Source organism: Triticum dicoccoides, chromosome 1A (genome assembly GCF_002162155.2).
Source record: "Triticum dicoccoides isolate Atlit2015 ecotype Zavitan chromosome 1A, WEW_v2.0, whole genome shotgun sequence".
Taxonomy (NCBI): Eukaryota; Viridiplantae; Streptophyta; class Magnoliopsida; order Poales; family Poaceae; genus Triticum; species Triticum dicoccoides.
In genome coordinates, this window is record NC_041380.1 from 63,468,561 (window position 1) to 63,488,346 (window position 19,786).

The following is a 19,786-nucleotide window of genomic DNA, read 5'->3' on the forward strand; positions in this document are numbered from 1 at the left end:
GCACGGCTCAATGCCCGACCACGGCAGAAGATAGAGAAAAGATGAGTGTCGTCCCCTATGCCTCGGTCATAGGGTCTATCATGTATGCTATGTTGTGTACCAGACCTGATGTAAACCTTGCCGTAAGTTTGGTAAGAAGGTACCAAAGTAATCCCGGCATGGAACACTGGACATCGGTCAAGAATATCCTGAAGTACCTGAAGAGGACTAAGGATATGTTTCTCATTTATGGAGGTGACGAAGAGCTCATCGTAAAGGGTTACGTCGATGCTAGCTTCGATACAGATCTGGATGACTCTAAGTCACAAACCAGATATGTGTATATTTTGAATGGTGGGGCAGTAAGCTGGTGCAGTTGCAAGCAAAGCATTGTGGCGGGATCTACATGTGAAGCGGAGTACATGGCAGCCTCGAAGGCAGCATAAGAGGCAATCTGGGTGAAGGAGTTCATTACCGACCTAGGAGTCATACCCAATGCGTCGGGCCCGATGACTCTCTTTTGTGACAACACTGGAGCTATTGCCCTTGCCAAGGAGCCCAGGTTTCACAGGAAGACCAGGCATATCAAGCGTCGCTTCAACTCCATTCGTGAAAGTGTTCAAAATTGAGACATAGATATTTGTAAAAGTACATACGGACCTGAATGTGGCAGATCCGTTGACTAAACCTCTCCCTAGAGCAAAACATGATCAACACCAGAACTGCATGGGTCTTCGATTCATCACAATGTAACTAGACTATTGACTCTAGTGCAAGTGGGAGACTGTTGGAAATATGCCCTAGAGGCAATAATAAAATGGTTATTATTATATTTCTTTGTTCATGATAATTGTCTATTGTTCATGCTATAATTGTGTTATCCGGAAATCGTAATACATGTGTGAATACATAGACCACAACACGTCCCTAGTGAGCCTCTAGTTGACTAGCTTGTTGATCAAAAGATGGTCATAGTTTCCTGACTATGGACATTGGATGTCATTGATAACGGTATCACATCATTAGGAGAATGATGTGATGGACAAGACCCAATCCTAAGCATAGCTCAAAGATCGTGTAGTTCGTTTGCTATAGCTTTTCCGAATGTCAAGTATCATTTCCTTAGACCATGAGATTGTGCAACTCCCGGATACCGTAAGAGTGCTTTGGGTGTGCCAAATGTCACAACGTAACTGGGTGACTATAAAGGTACACTACAGGTATCTCCAAAAGTGTCTGTTGGGTTGGCATGAATCGAGACTAGGATTTGTCACTCCGTATGACGGAGAGGTATCTCTGGGCCCACTCGGTAATGCATCATCATAATGAGCTCAATGTGACCAAGTGGTTGATCACGGGATCATGCATTACCGTACGAGTAAAGTGACTTGCCGGTAACGATATTGAACGAGGTATTGGGATACCGACGATCGAGTCTCAGGCAAGTAACGTACCGATTGATAAAGGGAATTGTATACGGATTGATTGAATCCTCGACATCATGGTTCATCCGATGAGATCATCGAGGAGCATGTGTGAGCCAACATGGGTATCCAGATCCCGATGTTGGTTATTAACCGGAGAGTCGTCTCGGTCATGTCTGCGTGTCTCCCGAACCCGTAGGGTCTACACACTTAAGGTTCGGTGACGCTAGGGATGTTGAGATATTAGTATACAGTAACCTGAAAGTATTTTGGAGTCCCGGATGAGATCCCGGACGTCACGAGGAGTTCCGGAATGGTCCGGAGGTGAAGATTTATATATAGGAAGTCAAGTTTCGGCCATCGGGAAAGTTTCGGGGGTAATCGGTATTGTACTAGGACCACCGGAAGGGTCCCGGGGGTCCACCGGGTGGGGTCACCTATCCCGGAGGGCCCCATGGGCTGAAGTGGGAGGGGAACCAGCCCCAGATGGGCTGGTGCACCCCCTCCCATGGGCCTCCCCTGGGCCTAGGGTTGGAAACCCTAGGGGTGGGGGCGCCCCACTTGGCTTGGGGGGCACTCCACCCCCCTTGGCCGCCGCCCCCCTTGGAGATTCAATCTCCTAGGGCCGGCGCCCCCCTAGGGGTCCTATAAATAGTGGGGGGAGGGAGGGCAGCCGCACCCTAGCCCCTGGCCTCTCCCTCTCCCTCCCGTGACACTCCTCCCTCTCCCTGTGCTTGGCAAAGCCCTGCCGAGATCACTGTTGCTTCCACCACCACGCCGTCGTGCTGCTGGATCTTCATCAACCTCTCCTTCCCCCTTGCTGGATCAAGTTGGAGGAGACGTCTTCCCAACCATACGTGTGTTGAATGCGGAGGTGTCGTCCGTTCGGTGCTAGGTCATCGGTGATTTGGATCACGACGAGTACGACTCCATCAACCCCGTTCTCTTGAACGCTTCTGCGCGCGATCTACAAGGGTATGTAGATGCACTCCTCTCTTCCTCATTGCTAGATGACTCCATAGATTGATCTTGGTGATGCGTAGAAAATTTTAAAATTCTGCTACGTTCCCCAACAGTGAACACACGGTGGGAGACTGGATCATAGCACTGATAGCCCTTGGAGTTAGAGGGGTAGCCGATGAAGATGCAAGCGACAGAACGGGGTGCAAGTTTGTGAGGAGCGATGTCCACAGTGCTAGGATAGCAAAGACACCCGAAAATACGCAAGCCAACATAGGACGGGGGCGTACCAAAGAGAAGATGGTGAGGTTCATAGTTCCACCATGGGCGGCAGGGTTGAAGGTTAAGGAGAAGTGAAGCAGTAGCAAGTGCGTCCGGCCAGAAGCGAGGCGGCACATTAGCATGGAACAGGAGCGTGCGAACACAGTCGTTCAGAGTGCGAAGGACGTGTTCGGCTTGACCATTCTGCTGTGAAGTATATGGGCATGTGAGATGAAAAACTGTGCCGTGGTGCGATAAAAAAGTGCGGAAAGCAAGATTGTTGAACTCTTTCCCATTATCAGTCTGAAGAGCAAGAATGGGAAGCCCAAACTGTGTGCTGACATAAGAGTAAAAGGCCGTCAAAGTGGAGAGTGCATCCGACTTTCGTCGCAAAGGAAAAGTCCAAACATAGTGAGAATAATCATCAAGGATAACCAGATAATATAAACAGCCCGAATTACTAGGAACCGGAGAGGTCCACACATCGCTATGAATCAACTGAAAAGGAAAAAAGCTATGGTGGTGGAGTTATTAAACGGAAGGCGAACATGTTTGTCGACCCGACAGGCATGACAGGTGTGATCCTCTATCTTATTACATCTGAAAGTGAAACTCCTAAGAATATGATGAAGTGTGACGGGGTTGGGATGACCCAAACTAGCGTGCCAGAGATCGACTCCAGCGGAGAGGGCAACCGGTGCAGTGGTGGAAGTGGACGATGGATGCACCGGATAGAGCTCGTCGGGGTTGTCACATCGGTGAAGTACCATCCTGGTTCGAGCGTCCTTGACACAAAAACCAAGTTCGTCAAATTCAATAGTAACAGGATTTTCATGAGTTAAACAATGAACGGAAATAAGATTCTTAATAAGATGAGGTGACACAAGTATGTTAGACAAAGTTAAAGGCATGGAATTAGAAGGAAAATAAGTGTGCCCGACATGTGTGATAGGGAGTGTGGAACCGTCGCCGACAATGATGCGGCGGTCGGTGGTGACTGGAGTGAAGGAGGCAAGATTACCAGGATGAGCAAACATGTGAGCCGTAGCCCCGGTGTCCATGTACCAATCACCGCATCCAGTGTAGGTGTTCGGCGTACGCGCAGTGTGCAACGCGGCGAGGAGCGCCGGATCCCAAGGCGCCGGCGGCAGGGCCGGCGAGGGCGGCGGTGGGGCTGCAGGGAGACCATAGCTGTCGCTTAGCTGCGGCGGTGGGTATCCTCCATACGGCTGGAGTCGTGTATTACGCTTGGTGCGCCGGTAGGCGCGGCACGGGAAAGGTCGGTGCAGGGGCCCATGGAACCGGCATGGTGTAGGCATGAACAACACCGGTCCACGGGTTGTAGCCGGAGGCCCACGAAGGGGGCACCTGGAACTGTTGTTGTTGTTGCTGACGGGGCGGGCCGGTGCCCTGCGGCTGCGACGGGAGCGCGACCGGGGCAGCGGGAGGCGCCGGGGACCCGCTGCGGGTGGTGCCGACGGCGAGGGCGGTGTGGATGGCTCGTGCCTTCACCTGCTTCATCCGCCGCTCCTCCAAGCGAAGGTACACAACGAACTTGGCGAAGGACGGGTTGGGGATGAGGCTGAGGTTCGCCATGGCGTTGCCGAAGTCCTCATTGAGTCCGGCGGTGAGCGTGCTGAGGAGGAGGTCATCATCGGTCTTCATGCCAATATCGCGGAGCTCATCAGCGAGAGTCTTCAGGCGGCGACAATAGTCGTCGATGGAGGTGTTGTCCTGGTGACACCCAAAAACTCTTGCTGCAAAAAAACACAACGCCGGAGCTGGTTGTCGGTGAAGAGCCCATTCAGCTTGGTCCACATGGCGCAGGCATCAACACCGTCCTGCACGACCGTCTGGAAGAGGTCCGGCGAGATGGTGAGGAAGAACCGGCGGATGATCGTGGTGTCGATGGTGGACCAGTCATGGAACTCGGAGACGAGGCTGGAGTCGACGGTGCCGTCCATGTGGTCGATGAGATGATACTCTCGGAACGCGAGGAAAAAAATACGCCTTCCACGTGTAGTAGGACTCCATCTGGGAGAGACGAACCGGCACCCGCTCGAAGATGTTGAGATTGCGGATGTCGTTCACGTCGGGAGGGTTGGCGTCGACGAACGGGTTGAAGTTGGTGGACGCGGAGGAGGTGACAGACGACATGACGACGAGGGCGGCTCGGGGTGGCGCGCGGGTGTAGCGGGTTAGGGTTTCGGATGGGCGGCGGCGACAGGACTCGTTGGCGGGTAGTGTGGCGCGGGCGGCTCGGGTCGAAGGTGTGGCGGCGGCTGGGGGAAGTAGCAGCGGCGGGTGGAGCAGCGGTGCAACGACTAGGGCTAGGGTTGGTGGCGGCGGGTGAGGCGGCGGCGGCTGGCGCGACGTGAGGGGCGTGAGCGGCGGCGGCTAGAGATGAGGAGCGGCGGCGGGGGCGCGATGGGAGGCGCGGGCGGCGACGGCGGCGGAGCGGAAGCGGGGAAAGAAATCTAAAAAGTTGATATCATGTATGTTGTAGGAATTGCACGATGTATTGCTCATGTGCAAAAGCACGTATATATGATGTATAAGAGGTGAGCCATGACCTCAACTGTACAAGGAACTAGGAGATGGACTCAATACATAGATATGTACAATACATATACTCAACACACTATAGAAATAGTAACATAAACAAGTAACATATGCATGTTACTAGTCTATGTTATTGTGGGAGTAATAACGTCCGTAGTACACAAATTTGCCGCGCGGTAACAAAATCATACATAAACTTTAAAACCCCATAAAACTAGTACACCAACTTACGTAACGACACGTTTTAATACATTTCCGTCAAATTTGATTGACGCCGTTTGTCGTCAGTTATTTCTACCTAGGTGGCAACGTTGGCTGGCAGCAGCCCGTGCTCTATCTCCATTTGTGTGTGTGAGACCCACCTGTCAGTCCTGTCAGTGCGACGGAGAAATACAATGGTCTGCATTGAGCGAATTCGAAACGGCGACCTTGGACCAAATAGTCTCAGCCGCGCGCGCGTACCGACTACACGAACCAACAATGCCTGACGTTTTTGAGTAAGTACATTGAGGTTTTATTAGTAGTCCCATATGAAACAAAGGTGCTAATTCTTTTTTTCTTTTCGTGTTAATGAGTGCTGATTCGAACCAAAGAGCTCTGTTTTGTTCGCACGATAGCAAGAACTAGGAACCCCCCCCTGCGGAACTTTTTGTCTAATGTAGGGATGCATTTCTTTTGCCCTTGTACCACATTACATACGTGTAATTCTTTTCTTATTTTAAAAAAAAATCTCTTTTCTTATTCAGAACTGATTTTTTGAACTTTGAAACATGAATGTATAAAAACATAACTTGTAATAGTTTGAGCAAGAAAAACTTACTGCTATGATGAGTGCAAAGTTCATCTATTGAGCTATGTTATTGTAATCCAGTACAAATTACTCATCTTCTACTTTTTCCATGACGTGGATGATCATATTTTGTATGAAAAATCCGTAGCAACGTTTGCATGTTTTTTGCTTTCGAAGTTTTTTCAATGTACTCCCTCCGTCCGGTGAAGAGTGTACATTTAGAAATTTTAAGACAAATTATAAAGTTGAGTAAAAATGCATTGGAAAGGTGCAAGTCACCATCTCTTCCCTTTTAATTACCCAACCTCCAAAGAGCTAAGTGCATGTAAAAATTAAAAAGACCATGTCTAGATTGCTATTGGTCTTGATTACCATGTGATGAGAGAAAAATATTTCTCCCCTCTTCAAAGTGCATTGGGAAGATAGAAGTACACTCTTTTGTAAACAAATTTTGAAGCTAGATGTACATTCTTCACCAAACGGAAGGAGTATATAGTAAATGTGTATAAAAGATTCACATATGTAACAAAGGGGTAAGAACTCAAAGCAAATCCAACACGTCAACCAAAACGAAGAAGCAGTTTGTTCACTTTCGTCTGTTTGGGTCAGCTATTGGCATTTTGGCCCGTGCGTCTGACCGGTGTGCCCAACCGGCCGACCCATTTTTTATCCGTGTCCAAAAGTAGAAGTAATGAAAAAAATACCAACGACCTATAATTCATGCCAGCACCGATACCAGCGCCCCCACGTCATGTCGGCAGCCATGCCAGCCTACAAAAGACTCACAGTTTATGTTGGCGCACTTGCCAGCAGCCAGCACACTTGCTAGCAGACAAAAAAGGATGATAGTTTTGATCGATGCGTTGGAGTTGCTCTTATAACCTCATAAATCTCACATGAGAAAAAGACAATGTAAAATAAGTGCAAGGATCTGAATTATTTTATGTCCCATTTTGGTACAAATTATCCTATAGTAACTCATTTTTTGAAACTTTTTTCCATGTCATAGATGGTGATCGTTACCACATGGCCATGTGGTAAGCAATCTGAAAAAAAGGTGATCGTTAATAGATCTTGAGTCCATTTCAGAAAAAAAAATGATGATCTTTTTTTGTCAGTCTAGTCGTTGCATGCGAGCAAACCATGGTTTCCGTATTTGAATCCCTGCACCGTTTTAATCAACCATTGTTTTTGTCATTTCTAAATTACATGCAAAATTTAAGATAAAACTATCTTATTAACTATTGTACATGCCCTGATTTATGTTATCCGTTCTATTTCTTTGTTTCGGAACCAGTAACATATGGATTATCTCAAAGCAAAGCCAGCAACGTTGGCTCCTCTGGTCAGTGCGCGTGAGTTGTTGTCGTACCTGCTTCACAGGTCGCGGGTCCGATTCCCTTCCGGTGCATGCCTCTCTTTTAATTATTTCTTTATCCGTACCATTGGCACATGGGTCCCACACGCATAGACAGCCGCTGCCCGCTGCCATGCTAATGTTGCCAACGTATGTAGAAAGAACGGAAAACAAGCGGGCGTCCGTCAAATTTGACGGAAATGTATTAAAATGTGTTGTTACTTAAGTTGTTGTACTAGTTTTATGGGGTTTTTCAGTTTATGTATGATTCCGTTAGAGGTAAATACACTAGAAGTCTTAAAACTTGCGTGCGACGGCCAATTTGATGCATAAACTTGTAAAATACATGTTTCTGGTCATCTAACTTGTGCGGGCGTGTAAATACGGTCACATTTTCCGTACGCAGGTGTATTCGCTGCCTACATGGCACACCAATGGCCGGCGTTTTTTCAATAAACACCCTCATTCTTTTTACATTTTATAAAAGCAATCCAACAATAGTTGCCCGCTGGGTCCGACCGTCAGTGTACGTTGTAAATATATTGGGCCCATTGTCAGTGGCTAGTGCACGTGATGATTTTTCCGGAAACACGCTCGTTTTTTTTTACTTCTTGCAAAAGCACTCCAACAATAATTGTCCGCTGGATGCCTGGGTCCTACGGTCAGTGTAAGTTGTAAATATATTGGGCTGGAAAAAATGGGACGAGCGAGTTCTAACCAAGGACCAATTGGAATGGAGCTAGCTACCTAACCACCGCAATTGATCGTACTTGGTATTTCATTTGGACTACTAAGGTATATCACCTCTAAAATAAAAGGTGCACATTCTGAATATATTTTCATTTCTCTAGATTTTCAAATTTAAAATTATTCGGATTGAAACAATTTTTCTGATAATTTGTTCGAAAAATAATTAGGTACATTCATTCTGCACTATATATTCTTTTGTCTAGCTATATTTCTTTTCGTTCATTTCTTTGAAAGAAATTTCCGTACATTCATTGTTAACTATGTTTCTTTTATATAGATTATTCTAATTCAAATAAAAATTAGTTGATTTGTCCCCCAAAAAATATGTACATTCATTCTGACCCATATTTTCTTTTATCTAGATTTTCAAATTTAAAATTATTTGAATTCAAACAAAATTTTGCTGATTTGCCCCAAAAAATATGTACATTCATTGGGCACTAGATTTACTTTTATCTTATTTTCAAATTTTAAATTATTTGAATTCAAACAAAAAATTAGATGATTTGTCCAAAAAAAAGATGTACATTCTTCTTCACATATAATTTCTTTCAGCTAGATTTTTGAATTCATAATAAATTACGTTTATTTGTATGAAAGAAATTTACGTATATTCATTATGAACTTTATTTTATTTTATCTAGATTATTCAAATTCAATCAAAAAATTAGTTGTTTTGTCCGAAAATTTACATACATTCATTTTCACCTATGATTTCTTTAATATAGATTTTGAAATTTAAAATTATTTGAATTAAAAAATTACATTCATTTTGCACTATATTTTGTTTTATCTACATTTTTAATTTAAAATTACTCGAATTCATACAAAATGTTTGTTGGTTTGTGCAAAAAATACGTACACTCATTCTGCACTATATTTTGTTTTATCTACATTTTTAATTTAAAATTACTCGAATTCATATAAAATGTTTGTTGGTTTGTGCAAAAAATACGTACACTCATTCTGCACTATACTTTGTTTTATCTACATTTTTAAATTAACATTACTCGAATTCATACAAAATGTTTGTTGGTTTGTCCAAAAAATATGTACACTCAGTCTGCACTATATTTCCTATCTAGATTTTTAAATTTAAAATTACTTGAATTCAAACAAAATCTAGTTGATTTGTCCAAAAAGTTTATCGAGAATATAAGTAATTTTCTTAAATAGAAAGAAATAATACATAAGAGAAATTGTGTTTATCTATTTAAATGTCAATGTGGCCAGATGGTTGGCGCTCGCACACGTGGCGAGCTTATGTGGTCATAGGTTAGAACCGGTGCTTTGCCCTTTTCTCGTTTGGTTTCTACTTTAACTCGTATGGTTTATCTTATATAAAGCTAATTGTGCTCTATAAACATCAATAGTAAGGAGGTCAAGTGGCTATCTAAGTTAGCGGGGCGTGTGTTTAAATCCTGCTGCTGCTCTAGCACTTTTCATTTTATTTGAGGATTTTGTGCATAAATAAATAAAATGCAAGGGTGCTTTTTGAAAAATAACAGTGCACGCGGATTACCCATTGCCTCATCCTCTGATAGTGGGGCCCTGCCATGTTTTTTTTTGCGTGCACATGATACGGTAGAAAGCGCCGTATATGAACGGAAAGACAAGTTAGATGACCAAAAACACGTATTTTACAAGTTTATGCATCAAACTGACCGTCGCGTGCAAGTTCATGACTTGCGGTGTATTTACCTCATTCCGTTACCGCACTGTAACTTTATGTATTACGGATGTAATTAACTTTTATTGTGGCTAGTCTAATACATAATATCATATATTAGTATCATGTAGTTCTCCCTTCGTTTCATTATATAAGAGCGTTTTTACACCATACTAGTGTAAAAAAACGCTCTTATATTATAAAACGGAGGGAGTACTTTATTTATTGCTATGCACGACACGTACTAGCATGTTATTTACTATGATACGGTATCATGATATGATACTTTACTTCCTTTTTCTTCATTTAATTCTACGACATCTCATCAAAATTGCTAGTTAGAATGCATGATACTACCGTCACGACCAGCCTTAGGGGGTGTTTGGTTCAAGGACTTTTTAGTCCTAGAGACTAGAAAAAGTCCCTAAAAAGTCCCTAGAAAACAAACGGGAGGCACTTTTTCTACAGGGACTAGAAAAAGACTCTATTGAAGAGTCTTTTTTGATTAGTCCCTAGGACTAGATAAAGTCCTAGGACTTCTCAACCAAACACCCCCTTACTCCCCGGCTTCCACGCCCATCAGCAACACTTGCATAAACTATGTACTCCTGGGTTTTTTTTTTTTTGCGAGGTGCATAAACTATGTAACTAACCCAACGGATTAACGAACTGATTGATCTAAACTGCCATCTAACGAATTTGTAGTTGAAACATGGAAGTATACACTACCGCCCCAAGCACACACGAAGACAAACCGGAGAAAAAGGCAGAGCTGGCGACCGATCCTATATATACAAGCGAACCCGGGTGCCACGAGTACGACGAGAAGGCCGAGCGGCATTGCGGCAACGATCGAGCTTATTAGCCGGTGGCGCCCCATGGAAGCCGCAGGCTGGCCGGAGCCGGTGGTGCGGGTGCAGTCGCTGTCGGAGAGCGGCGCGGCCACCATCCCGGACCGCTACGTGAAGCCGGCGCACGACCGCCCGTCCGTCAACGACGGTACCACCAGCGGCAGCGTGAGCATCCCCGTGGTGGACCTCTCGTCGCCGGACGGGAGCGCGGCGACGGCGCGGGCGGTGTCGGAGGCTTGCCGTGAGTGGGGCTTCTTCCAGGCGGTGAACCACGGCGTGCCGCGCGACCTCCTCCGCCGCGCGCGCGCCGCGTGGCGCGGGTTCTTCCGCCTCCCCGTGGAGGCCAAGCAGCGGTACGCCAACTCGCCGGCGACGTACGAAGGGTACGGCAGCCGGCTCGGCGTGGAGAGGGGCGCCGTCCTGGACTGGGGCGACTACTACTTCCTCCACCTCCGCCCGCCCGGCAGCCTCTCCGCCGCCGACAAGTGGCCCCACCTCCCTCCCGACCTCCGGTAATCCACGCCCGTCCGTACATACATCCGTACCGTCACACTCTAGTCAGCCAAGCCCGCCGGTGCAACTGTGTGCCTAACCTCCATTATTCTGGCGGGTCGTCAGGGACGCGACGGAGGAGTACGGGAGGGAGGTGGCCTCGCTGTGCGAGCGGCTGATGGCGGCGATGTCGGCTGGTCTGGGCGTCAATCCGGGGAGGCTGCAGGAGGAGTTCGGCGGGGCGGAGGGCGCCGGGGTGTGCGTGCGGGTGAACTACTACCCGCGGTGCCCGCAGCCGGAGCTGACGCTGGGCCTCTCCTCGCACTCGGACCCCGGCGGCATGACGGTGCTCCTCGCCGACGAGCGCGTGAGGGGCCTCCAGGTGCGCGGCCGCGGCGGCGAGTGGGTCACCGTCGACCCCATCGCCGACGCCTTCATCGTCAACGTCGGGGACCAGATCCAGGTACCAACAGCTAAAAACCGAGCACGCACACACACACACACACATGCACAACCACCATGCATGTTGCACACATGCACGCCGCTTTTCTTTTACTTTACTTGTTTTCTCTGCCATTTTTGCGGCCGGTAGTTAGGCACGTGTGGTGGCCACGAACCTGCGGGCGCTCATCCCAGCCGGAAAAACGGACGAGCGGCCATGAGCTATACGTGACGGCACCCATCGATCGCCATTAGAGCGCTATACGTTACGACTCCAACGACCGTGATCTGCTTTGATCTGTGCTATTCCGTTTGCTGAAACGAAGTGTGATGCCGACGTCGTGGTAGCGGCGCTGCCATCACTGTGCCCGAGCCTCTCGCTAGGCTAGCTAGGGGTAGGGGTGGTAGGTCAGGGATGCGTCACGTGTCCATTTCAAGCACGTGCCCGTTTTGCCGTTATCCTCCCATATCTATATCGCCGTGCGTGGCGAAAGGGAGATGTCGTCGCCACGTACGTGTACGGCAGCCCCTCGACGCCGCTGGCCGGGCTCTCCCGCTGACCCGCGGGCCCTATCACCCACCTGTCAGCCAGCGGCATGACGTGTCCCTATGTACTATTACGTACGAGAAACTAATACGTACGTACGTACCAACATGGTATTATATAGAAAGCTAACTAAAGCAGTGATGAGAGCGGCGGCGTCAGGTGTGAGAGGTATTACTTTCCGGGGTCAACTTGCCGCGTCGGTTTGCATAGCTATATGCCTATATTACACTGTGTTCTCGGACGCGAGCTTCCACGTGCTCTGCGGAGGTATGCATGACGACATACGGGACGATGCTTCGATGCCTTAAGGCATCTACAAACCTTTGTGTTTATGACATGTGGACCCAATAGATAGCTAGTCCACATGTCAGTGACCCAGAGGCATGTGCCTTTAAGGCACTGAAGCTGTGTCCCGACGTACGTGGATTGGATCCATCCGACGGTCACGCGCCGCACGACGTCGTACGTTAGTTAGCCGTCGGTTGGAGACTTGGAGCCATCCGACGGTCAAGCGTCACCTGCACCGGCTAGCTGTGCTATCCGGTCGGCTTATTACATAGTAATATGCACGTGGGAGCCATGCAGTAGTAGAAAGTACAGTAGTTTTTTTTTTTCGCGAGTGAGGAGTAGAAAGTAGTTGGAGTAATTTGGAATGAACAGTCGTGCTAAAGCGATGAAGCAGTTTTTAGGTTAATGAGTCAAGCCGTTAGGTGAGATTAGTGGAAATGACAGGGTGTGGTGCGATCGGTGGAAATGAATGCGTCGATTCCCGTCCCCCACCGATCGGGGGATTTGGCTACGTAGGGTACCGATCACGAGGCGGAGTCAGCACAGTTTGGGACGGGTATTCCTGATTAGGCATGCGCCAACGTGCAGCCGTGCAGTCATGTCATGTGGGCGGCAACGTGCTACGTACGTTCGCAATTATTTATCGAGTCCATATAATATTTAGCCAGATCTTGACGTGCCGGCTCACTCACGGCTGATTCGGTTCTCCCATGCTTTCCTGCCGTAATTTCATCTTGACATGACATGAAATGACACGTCGGGGTATATCACTTTTCTCCATGTCGCCTACTTTATTTTCTTTGAAAGCCCATGCCTGATTCTCAGTTAAGAAAAAAGAGCTACCCCTAAAAAAAAGTTGAGAAAAAAGAGCTCATGCTCGATTAGCTGATACGGCGTTGCTAAAACCGGACGGATGGCCCGACCGACCGACCGGCCGGCCGTGTTGGCTGGCTGGCTGGCTGGTCCAAGGCGTGGATACAGCACGTAGTGGTACGACACATCTCGTCTGGTTGTGGTTGTGCATGTAGCACGAACACGGTCGCGTGCGTTTTTACTGGCTTGTGTTGGACGATGGTGCCGTACCCGTACCATGCACAGTCGAGCCACGCGCTACGTAGGAGTACTACCGTGGTCCATCGCTACGCGAGGAGGCATGAAACGGCACTCTCGCTCGGCGTAGAGGCAGGCATATGTAGTACTGTATTCAAGAAAACGGATCTGAAGGAACCGGGCTGGATGTGGCCGAAATCTTGCCTACACATCGAGCTCCGTGCATGCCGGTGAAACTCAGACAATCCATGCTAGTTTCATTTAAGCTCCGTGGATCTAACTTATACTCCCTCTGTTTCTAAATATATCTCTTTGTAGAGATCTCATTATAGACCACATACGGATGTATACAGATGCATTTTAGAGTGTACATTCATTTATTTTGCTCTGTATGTGGTCTATAGTGAAATCTCTCCAAAGACTTATATTTAGGAACGGAGGAAGTAGCTGTGGTGTGCTGTGTCTTGAGCTCGTCAAATAGTACAAGGTTGTGGAAATCAGAAGTTAGATATGGTCGGATCACATTCGTAGTTTGATTTGGATAAAATATAATGTTGTTTTTAGAGAAAAAATCCAGGGTATAGAAACGGTCGATATATTGCGAAAGTACTCATGTGATCCCGCATGAACAGTAAACTTTAAAAAATAGTAAATCTTTTAAAGAATCGGAATTATTTTTTTGGCAACAAACTTTAATGTTTTTTCTACATGCATGCAAAAAGAATATTTTGCCCGCACCTCCACAAATGTCATCTCATCATGAAAAATTTGCATGCATGCAGATAAAACATCGAAGTTTCTTGCCAAAAAATTTCAGATTATTTTTGAATTTTACTGTTCATCCGAGGTCACCGGAGCTCGGGATCACATACTCACGTCCAAGATATATTGTCATAATAAACGAAACATCTCTCACATGGGTGAGGACCGATCGATGACATCTACTCGTATCAAGGTGGCGGCAATGAAGGCCGGGCGGATCTTGCATGGAACGATGCAGCATGAGAATACTAGGGCAAAGTGATAAATGCAAAACCACGTGCCATTTGTCCCCTCAGATCTGACCTTGACCCACTGACCACCAGCGCGCCATATGGCGGGGTCCAACCAGCCAGACAGCCTCGCTAGCTGTCCGAGGATCCCTGCAATCTGCATGCTCTGCTGGTGCAGCACACGGACGCCACCGCCCATCTGCTGCCCTCTGCTGATTTATTTTGGTCAGCAGAAGAAAGAACTGCACGTTTGGCACATGCCGCTGCCCGCTGGCTCGACCGACCAGCCAGCCCGGCCCAAGGACCACGGCGCTTACTGTTCCATTGCCAGGCCGGTACGTGCACGGATCATCATTCCCGTCTTGAAAGCTTTGAAAAGTAGGCGACGTTTTTCGGTGGTTTTTTGTCACGTCCACTGCATCTATTTATGCTTTTTTGTTGATTTATTTATGGTTTGGACGTGTGATATGCAATGCAACGCAGGTGCTGACGAACACGACGTACCGGAGCGTGGAGCACCGGGTGATGGTGAACGCGGACGCGGAGCGGCTGTCGGTGGCCATGTTCTACAACCCAAGGAGCGACCTGCCGCTGGCGCCCATGGCGGAGCTGGTGTCGCCGGGGACGCCGGCGCTGTACAAGCCCATGACCTTCGACGAGTACCGCCTCTACATCCGGCGGAACGGCCCCCGCGGGAAGAGCCAGGTCGAGTCGCTCAAGGCCCATGAAGACAGATGATGATGATGGTACCTCCACCAGTTAATCGGCATCATAGAGCCTCCAATAAAAATGGCTTACTGGTGGTGAGTGTTTAATTAGAACGGTGTACATCTCCAAACGAGGAGATGCCATGTTTGTACTACTAGCAGTTTTTAAAAACGCAGACGCCGGTGGCACTTTCTCCTTTTTGAAATAAATAAATAATATAAAAAGGAGAAACAAAAAGTCCAAAAGATGATGGATAGCGACGAGGAAAAAAGTGTGGCCTGAATTTGCCAAGATAAAGGGGCGGTTTGGTTTCCAGCCACACTTTGCCACATCTAATCTTAGAAAAATTTAATCAAGTTAGGTAGGTGTTTGGTTCTAGCCACACCTAAGGCAAGGATTTTTTTTTTATGAACAGTAAACCCCATATGTAATAGACACAAAAAGTATGGCAAGATTCACTTAGTCAAGCCAAAGTGTGGCTAACAATTTAAGCAACTCAACTAAGGCAAGTGTAACAAGTGTAGCAAAAATCATGTGGCAATATTTGGCAAAAATAGTCACAATCCAAACAGCCTCAAAGATGCATCGACCCGTCCAGTTGATTGAAGAAACAAAAATGCCCGATCTCTGTCGCATGCATGTGAACAAGATAGATCGCCCATCGCTCCGTCCCAGCGTTTGTCAAAGACATGTGTGACAGCAGTCACATCTTTTTTTCCCACTCCTTCAAATTTCATGTCTCTTGATTTTTGTTGGGGCGTAATCCACCCAGCGACGCGCCACATCGGAACCCAGGTATGGTGGCAAATGTGTAAGGGTCGGGTCGTCACCCCCTTGTGATGCGCCGTATCTTGATCTGGATACAGTGGCAAGTGAGCAAGGATCGGGTCGGCGCATCCTAAGTGGCGCGCTACACCGACGCCTCTGTGTAGTGAAAAATGAGTAAGGATTTTCGCATTTGACTCGATGAGCACCAAGCGTTAAGGAAGCTAGCCGAGCCTAGGAGGATCCGCTTAGGTAGCTGGAACGTAGGGCCCCTAACAGGTAAGCTTCGGGAGATAGTTGATACATCGGTGAGGAAAGGAGTTGATATCCTTTGCGTCCAAGAAACCAAATGAAGGGGACAAAAGGCGAAGGAGGTGGAGGATATCGGCTTCAAGCTGTGGTACACGGGGACATCCGCGGACAGAAATGGAGTAGGCATCTCGATCAGTAAGAGTCTCAAGTATGGAGTGGTAGACATCAAGAGACATGGGGACCGGATTATCCTGTTCAAGCTTGTAGTTGGGGACTTAGTTCTCAATGTTACCGCAAGTAGGCTACAATGAGAACACTAAGGGGGAGTTCCAAGAAGGCCTGGGGGACATGGTTAGGAGTGTCCCAGTTGGCGAGAAGCTCTTCATAGGAGGAGACCTCAATGGGCACGTGGGTACATCTAACACATGTTTTCAATGGGTGCATGGGGGATTTGGCTACGGCATCAGGAATCAAGAAGGGGAAGATGTCTTAATCTTTGCTCTAGCCTATGGCATGATCGTAGCTAACACCCTCTTTAAGAAGAGAGAATCACATCTAATGACTTTTAGTAGTGGTCAACACTCTAGTCAGATTGATTTCATCCTCTGAAGAAGAGAAGACATGCGTGCGTGCCTAGATTGTAAGGTGATACCTGGAGAGAGTATTGTCCCTCAGCATAAGTTTGTGGTGGTTGACTTTCGCTTTCGGATTCGTGTCCAGAGGGATAAGCGAGTCAAAATCGCTAGAATGAAGTGGTGGAAGCTCAAGGGGGAGGTACCTCAGGCGTTCAAAGAGAGAGTCATTAAGGATGGCCCTTGGGAGGAAGGAGGTGATCCAGACAATATGTGGACGAAGATGGCAACTTGCATTCATAAGGTAGCCTCAGAGGAGTGTGGAGTGTCCAAGAAAAGTAGAAGCAAAACTAAAGATACCTAGTGGTGGAATGATGATATCCAGAAGGCTATTAAGGAGAATAAAGATTGTTTTAGACACCTATACCTAGGTAGGAGTGCAGACAACATCGAGAAGTACAAGATGCAGAAGAAGGCTGCAAAACGAGCTGTGAGTGAAGTAAGGGGTCGGGCGTATAAGGACATCTACCAGCAATTAGACACGAAGAAAGGCGAAAGGGACATCTATAAGATGGCCAAGATCCGAAAGAGCAAGACAAGGGATGTTGACCAAGCCAGATGTATCAAGGACGGAGCAAACCAGCTCCTGGTGAAGGACGATGGGATTAAGCATAGATGGTAGGAGTATTTCGATAAGTTGTTCAATGGGGAGAATGAGAGCTCTACCATTGACATGGATGGCTCCTTTGATAATATCAGCAGGCGTTTTGTGCAGTGAATCCCAGAGTTTGAGGTCAAGGAGGCCTTAAAAGGGATGAAAGGAGGCAAGGTGATGAGCCCTGATTGTAGCCCCATTAAGGTGTGGAGAGGCCTCGGAGACATAGCTATAGTATGACTAGCTAAGCTTTTCAACGTCATTTTTCAGGCAAACAAGATGCCGGAAGAATGAAGACAGAGTATATTAGTATCAATCTTCAAGGACAAGGGGGATGTTCAGAGTTGTACTAATTACCATGGAATTAAGTTGATGAGCCATACACTAAAGCTATGAGAGAGAGTCATTAAGAACTATTTAAGAAGAATGACAAGCGTGACCAAAAATCAGTTTGGTTTTATGCCTAGAAGGTCAATCATGGAAGTCATTTCTTGATACGACAACTCATGGAAAGATATAGAGAACAAAAGAAGGACCTTCATATGGTGTTCATTGACTTGAAGAAGGCCTACAAAAAGATACCACAAAATGTCATGTGGTAGGCCTTGGAGAAACACAAAGTCCCAGCAAAGTACATTACCCCTCATCAAGGACATGCACAATAATATTGTGACAAGTGTTCGAATAAGTGGCGGTGACACTAATGACTTTCTGATGAAAAACGGACTGCACCAGGGGTCAGCTTTGAGCCCTTATATTTTTTGCTTTGGTGATTGATGAGGTCACGATAGATGTACAAGGAGATATCCAATGGTGTATACTCTTTGCGGATGATGTGGTGCTAATCGATGATAGCCGGGCGGGGGCCAATAGGAAGTTAGAGCTATGGAGACAAACCTTGGAATCGAAAGGTTTCAGACTTAATAGAACTAAAACCGAGTACATGAGGTGGGGTTTTAGTACTACTAGGCATGAGAAGGAGGAGGATGTTAGCCTTGATGGACAGATGGTGCCTCAAAATGACACCTTTTGATATTTGGGGTCAATGTTGTAGAAGAATGGTGATATTGATGAAAATGTGAACTATCGAATAAGAGCCGGATGGATGAAATAGCGCCAAACTTCTAGTAGTCTATGTGACAAGAGAGTGCCACAAAAAAGGTAAATTCTAGAGGACGGCGGTTCGACCCGTAATGTTGCATGGCGTTGAGTGTTGGCCGACTAAAAATGACATGTTCAACAGTTAGGTGTGGCGGAGATGCGCATGCTGAGGTGGATGTGTGGCCACGCAAGAAAGGACCGGGTCTGAGATGATGATATACGAGATAGAGTTGGGGTAGCACCGATTGAAATAAGTTTGTCCAACATCGTCTGAGATGGTTTAGACATATTCAGCGCAGGCTCCAGAAGCGTCAGTGCATAGCGAACGGTTAAAGCGTGTTGATAATGTCAAGAGAGGTTGGGATAGACCGAACTTGGCATGGGAGAAGTCCGTAAAAGAGATCTGGAGGAATGAAGTATCACCAGAGAACTACTCCCTCCGTTCCTAAATATTTGTCTTTCTAGACATTTCACATGACTACTACATACGGATGTATGTAGACATATTTTAGAGTGTAGATTCACTCATTTTGCTTCGTATGTAGTCACTTGTTGAAATGCCTAGAAAGACAAGTATTTAGGAATGGTGGGAGTAGCCATGAACAAAGATACGTATAAGCTTGCTATCCATGTGGCAGAACCATGAATTGGTTGCGCGATTTCATAGACTTCACCTTTAATCTATTCCAACTTGTTTGATACTAAAAACTTTGTTATTATTGTTGTCCTCCTTCAAATCCCTTGGAACAAGATGCCGGCAATCGTCGTCCTGCTTCTTGGCCGATGCCGCAGCGCAACTCAGCCAAACGTGTAATTTTCAGAATTAGGGTGAGAAAAGAATCAGGATACATCCCAAGACGAGGAGATGCGATGGTAATGGTTGTACTACTAGCAGTTTCTGGAACGCAGACGCCGGTGCCACTTTCTCCTTTTTGAAATATAGATAAATAACATAAAAAAGAGAAAATAGAAGTCCATGAGGAAAGAATTCGCCGCGATCCGTCCAGTTGATGCAAGAAACAAAATGTTCCCGGTCTCTATCGCATGCACGTGAACACCATCGCTCCTAAAGCGGCGCTTGTCAACGACATGTGCGTGCATCAATCACATCTTTTGTTGAAAAAAGACGAATGAAGGACATGTTCTACGTGTTGCCAGCTCACCCAAAAAATCCATTGGAACCACGCACGCCGGCGATCGCCTTCCTTTTTCTTCTTGGCCGATGCGGCACCGCAGCTCAGCCAAAGGTGTACTTTTCAGAATGATTAGGATGAGAAAAGAATCGCTTGGCAGCCACAATGGGAAAGCAAAATATGCCCC

General features: G+C 47.0%; 1 protein-coding gene across 1 annotated transcript; it reads left to right on the forward strand.

The window, feature by feature from the left end:
* The first annotated feature begins 10,563 nt into the window (after positions 1-10,563).
* Positions 10,564-15,352, forward strand: LOC119363138 (probable 2-oxoglutarate-dependent dioxygenase At3g111800). The gene is made up of 3 exons (XM_037628452.1): positions 10,564-11,115; positions 11,222-11,558; positions 14,897-15,352. The coding sequence occupies exons 1-3, from the start codon at positions 10,631-10,633 to the stop codon at positions 15,149-15,151; spliced, it is 1,077 nt and encodes a 358-aa protein (XP_037484349.1). The 5' UTR covers positions 10,564-10,630; the 3' UTR covers positions 15,152-15,352.
* The last annotated feature ends 4,434 nt before the right edge of the window (positions 15,353-19,786 follow it).

Bases quoted from the DNA above. Each gene is read 5' to 3' on its own strand.
- LOC119363138 (XM_037628452.1), top strand. From the start codon at position 10,631: ATGGAAGCCGCAGGCTGGCCGGAGCCGGTGGTGCGGGTGCAGTCGCTG. The intron at 11,116-11,221 runs GTAATCCACGCC...GCGGGTCGTCAG, and splicing joins CACCTCCCTCCCGACCTCCG to GGACGCGACGGAGGAGTACG. The intron at 11,559-14,896 runs GTACCAACAGCT...AATGCAACGCAG, and splicing joins ACGTCGGGGACCAGATCCAG to GTGCTGACGAACACGACGTA.